At 49.5% G+C, this 4,517-nt stretch overlaps 1 protein-coding gene across 1 annotated transcript; it reads right to left on the bottom strand.

The window, feature by feature from the left end:
* Positions 1 to 1,071: 1,071 nt before the first annotated feature.
* On the bottom strand, positions 1,072 to 2,809 carry LOC141732466 (olfactory receptor 10AG1-like). The gene is made up of 2 exons (XM_074561511.1): positions 2,798 to 2,809; positions 1,072 to 1,914 (listed from the first exon to the last, which is right to left on the bottom strand). Exons 1-2 carry the CDS (start codon positions 2,807 to 2,809, stop codon positions 1,072 to 1,074), a joined length of 855 nt encoding a protein of 284 aa, XP_074417612.1.
* Between the last annotated feature and the right edge of the window lie 1,708 nt (positions 2,810 to 4,517).

Raw genomic sequence — 4,517 nt, 5'->3', positions numbered from 1 at the left:
TGCAGGACCTTGCACATGGCCTGGATGAACTTTTTGAGGTTCACACAGGCCCACCTCTCAAGCCTCTCCAGGTCCCTCTGGATGGCATCCCTTCCCTCCAGCGTGTTGACTGTGCCACACAGCTTGGCGTCGTCGGCAAACTTGCTGAGGGTGCACTCAATCCCATTGTCCATGTCACCAACAAAGATGTTAAACAGCACTGGTCCCAGTACTGACCCCTGAGGAACGCCACTCGTCACTGGTTTCCATGTGCACGTGATGATCTCAGCCCACTTTGCCACCACTGGAGAGACACAGGGAGAACCCATCTCATTCTAAGGGAGACATTGCAAAAGCTCAGTCAATCAGTCTCAGTCTTGTTTCTCCATCTTATCAGCAAAGTCAGTTTCGAAGAAATGCTGTGTAGACTCATAAAACCATTCAGATGGCAACGGATCACGGGAAGTCTCCAGCATAACCTCTTGCTCAAAGCAGGCTGCACGTCGATTTCAGGCTCTGTTACTCACAGCTTTGCCTATTTGTGTCATGAAAATCTCCTAGGGATTTCGGGTTTGCTTTTGCTTTTGATCTATTCATGTTGAGTTTGTCAAGCATTGTACAGCTCAATGCAAAATATGATAGGAGGGGAAGATGACTTTCAGGTCCTTCAATTCTCCTAAGCTGATGCCATCCATGGACACTCTGGATAGTCCATGGGGTCCAGCAAATGATTTCCCAGCCTGAGGTTAGTCGTCTTCTTCTCACTGGATGAGTCACCCTCTAATCCCTCTTGACTGATTCGACTGTTTTCCTTTAAAGGTACTGGCAGCTTGGGCAGACACAGCCTGAACAAGCTGTTTGCAGTCAGCTCTCCAGGGGAGCTGAAGCTGCTCTGGAGTGTGAAGATACCTAGGTGGAGCTATCAGAGATAACAGGAATGCCCCGGGAGACCTGTCCCCCTCCTGAGGAGGATTATAGCCAGGCAGGAGACGGGTTTTGTCTAAGCTACTATGGGACACCTGTGTTCACACAACCAAATACCTTGTTGGGACTTTTGGTACTATTTGGGCTCCTTTCACATACTCTGCTCTATCACTTTCTCCATAGGAGCCTCTTCAGGGCAATTCTCACTTCCTTATTCCTCAGGCTATAGATGACGGGGTTGCGCATGGGGGTCACAATTGTGTAAAACAGAGCAAGGTATTTGTCAGTGTCTGCAGAGTCTCTTGACCGTCGTTTAAAGTACACAACCATGAGGGAGCCATAGAAGAGAGTCACCACCCCCAGGTGTGAGGAGCAGGTGGAAAAGGCTTTGCGTCTGCCCAGAACTGAAGGCATTTTCAGCATTGCCCTGACAATTTGAGTGTAAGAAACGACCATCAAGGAAAAGGGAAGGACTGCAAAGAGCAGGATGATGGTGTGCAGCATCACTTGGTTCCAGAAAGTGTCTGCACAGGCCAGTTCCAACAGAGGGGGGACATCACAGAAGAAGTGATGAAGGCTATGGGATGCACAGCCGGGCAAAGTGAACAGCTGGTAAGTCTGCCCTACTTGTACTGGGATGACAGCCACCCATGAGCCCACCACCAGTCTGACACAGAGGCTCCCATTCAGGATGAGGCCATAGTGCAGGGGGTCACAGATAGCTACATAGCGGTCGTAGGCCATGGCGGCCAGGAGAAGGCTTTCGGTGCTGCCCAGCAAAACCAGGAAATACAGCTGGGCAGCACAGCCAAGGAAGGAGATGCTGCCGTCTCCCGTCAGGAAAGCCCGCAGCATTTTTGGCATGAGGCCATTCCCTGTGAGGACCGTGAGGTAGATGATCAGGAAGACTGTGAAGTGCAGGCCTTGCAGGTTGGCGTGGTCAGAGAATCCCAGAAGAAGAAAGCCAGGTCCTGCTGTGTGGTTCTGCAAGCCTTTTCTTTGGGACATTTTCTGTCCACAGAGCAACCCAAACAACACGCTCACTGGACAATGGCAGCGGCCCACGCACCATCACGCACCCCTCAAGCACAGTGAAAGACTACAGAGACCAGCACAGGTGTGACTGCAGTAATTAGGAAAGCCCAAACGAGATCTGCATGGCTGTATGGGAGCGGAACACCAGTTGCTCGTTGAGCAAAGGCTTCTCAGGAGAAAACAGAACAGATCTCTTCAGTCCAAATGATGTATGGACCAGAAAAAACTATTTTTTCTGCTATAGAAAGGAAGGGAAGGGAAGGGAAGGGAAGGGAAGGGAAGGGAAGGGAAGGGAAGGGAAGGGAAGGGAAGGGAAGGGAAGGGAAAGGAAGGGAAGGGAAGGGAAGGGCAACACCAGCTTTCACTCTTAGATTTTAGTGAGAGAGGGTTCCCTCAGCTCTTCTCATAGATAAGACCCCACCTCCCGAAGCTCTGTCGACACACACAGAGACCAGGGGGACATGCCTTAGAGCCAAATTATTCATTTTTACATGGCTGACAGGTGAAGTCTATAAGAAAGAAAACAAACTGCTACCTGTCAATGAATCAGGTACATTGATGCACCCATGGGGCATTTCAACAAGGCAGAAAAGGTGCTATTTGTGCATATATCACGAGCGTTCAGGGTGCTAAAAGGAGGCGTTATGCAAGCAATCACAACACTACCTCAAAGAGCTTTCAAAGCATTCAAAAAAGGAAGGTGATGAAAGGTAGAGGAGTGGAGATCAGTGGGTGATCTCCCGAGATATCTAGTTTTCCTGAAAAGGTCGGGCTTTTATAGCTTGTGGACAAGCTCTGCCTGGTTCCAGTTCCTGTTCCTGACCCTGCTGCTCTGTCGCATGGATTCATGGCAGCTTACTGAGGGCTCCATGGCTCCGTTCCCAGCGCAGAAACGTTCCCCAGTCCCTGTAAGCCCTTGCAGAGCAGAGCGATGCTCGCGTCGGCTGGGAGACTGAGCCTTCCCTTTTGCATTTCCCAGAGCACACGGACTTCTCACGGCTCACACGTGAAGAACGTGAGCCATTAACAAGCAGCTCTGTTTGTCATCTTAAACTCTGACATATGAATAATGAGAATAGCGGTTTAGAACACATGTCATAAAAGCATTCACATTAGCCAAGTGAAAAAAAACCAACACAAATGTCTTGTTCAAGAGGACGCTTGAATTCCCAGAGACATGCAGTCTTAAGAGCGTGATCACTATTACTTTTTCTTTTTTTCTTACTGCTCCTGCCTAGTGAGTTCTCCTAGAGCTGCCATTCAAAATCTCCAAGATAAAATTAGGGTTTATGTGAGGGAAAAGTGACCATGATTTCTTTCCTAATCTCCCCATTTCTGCATGCAAACGTGTAGAAAAATGAAATATTTTTATTTCCTGAAATACCGTCAGATATTTGCATTTATCGTACACAAATTTCTAAGTGAAAGAAACCATTTATAGGCAGGTTGCCCATAAGCAGCATTTTCTGCTTGTATAAACACACTCCGCCACCCCCCGGCCCCAAACCTACAGCATATTCTTTCTAACGCCCAGATAACTCGGTGCTTCATGAGATCACACCTAGTGCATGGGCTGGACTGACTTTGGGCGTGGGAAACTGCTGGAGGACTCTTCGCACAGTGACTGTCTCACCAGCGGCATTTCTCCAAGCCGAACAAAACCTGCTCCTCTGAGCCCAGCCAAGCCACCCCGATGCCTGCAGCCGCTTTTGGCAGTGGCTGTGCCGCCACGGTGCCTCAGCACTTCAGAGCATGCCGAAAGGGATTTACCATTGGCAGAAGCCACAATGCAGGAACACGCTCCTCACTCCACGGTGCCGCAGGAGACGGCGGTGACCTCTTTTTCTCTCTGTCATTTCCCTGGAAACCACCTGCGTGGGGTTCTCTGGACACTTCTCCCCGACTCATGTTCCTACCTGGGTATAAGTCAGTTAGTGAACAACCCCAGGAGAGACGACAGCAATGCTAGTGCTACCTGTGCTCCTCCCCAGACACCCACCGCATCATTAACAACGTTAGAAAGACTATCAGAATAAAGGACGTTTGCGTCATCAGCAGGCTCTGAGCAACTTCCAGAACATGACTTTCAAAAATAGAGAAATTGAGAAATGAGACTGGGCAGCTCAAAAGAAAACTGCTAAACTTGTGAGAGGGGAAAAAAAAAAAAAAAGAAAAAAATCAAGGAGGGAGCAGGAAATAAGTAAATTCAGTCTGTGATTAGCTTTAGTTTGCAGCAAGAGAAAAGGCTGCTCCGCAACACCTCCTCCCTGGGCCTCCACCTTGGCTGTGCCCCGTATTAGCTCCAAGGTGGAGACGGTCTTGAGTGGTCAAACTGCAATGGCTCATGCTCTGTGCTCAGGTTCACCTCCAAAGGGGGTGCAGGGAGAAAGCTCAGGCTGGAGGTTCATGGGAAGGTTAGAAGGCCTGTGTCCTGTCACGGCACTGCAGATGTCTACGTTTGCACAGTTTAACGTGACACGAACAATGGATGAGTGTGTCTGACCAAGGCAGCCTTGCGTGGCTCTATCGCCAATAGCACAAATGGCCCTTCCAGATGAGAGCATCTCCTGCCCTCCTGT

The sequence above is a fragment of the Larus michahellis genome, chromosome 17 (genome assembly GCF_964199755.1).
Source record: "Larus michahellis chromosome 17, bLarMic1.1, whole genome shotgun sequence".
In the NCBI taxonomy this organism is placed as follows: domain Eukaryota; kingdom Metazoa; phylum Chordata; class Aves; order Charadriiformes; family Laridae; genus Larus; species Larus michahellis.
Note: the sequence above shows the minus strand (reverse complement) of the source record. Positions and strands in the feature narration are given on the sequence as shown.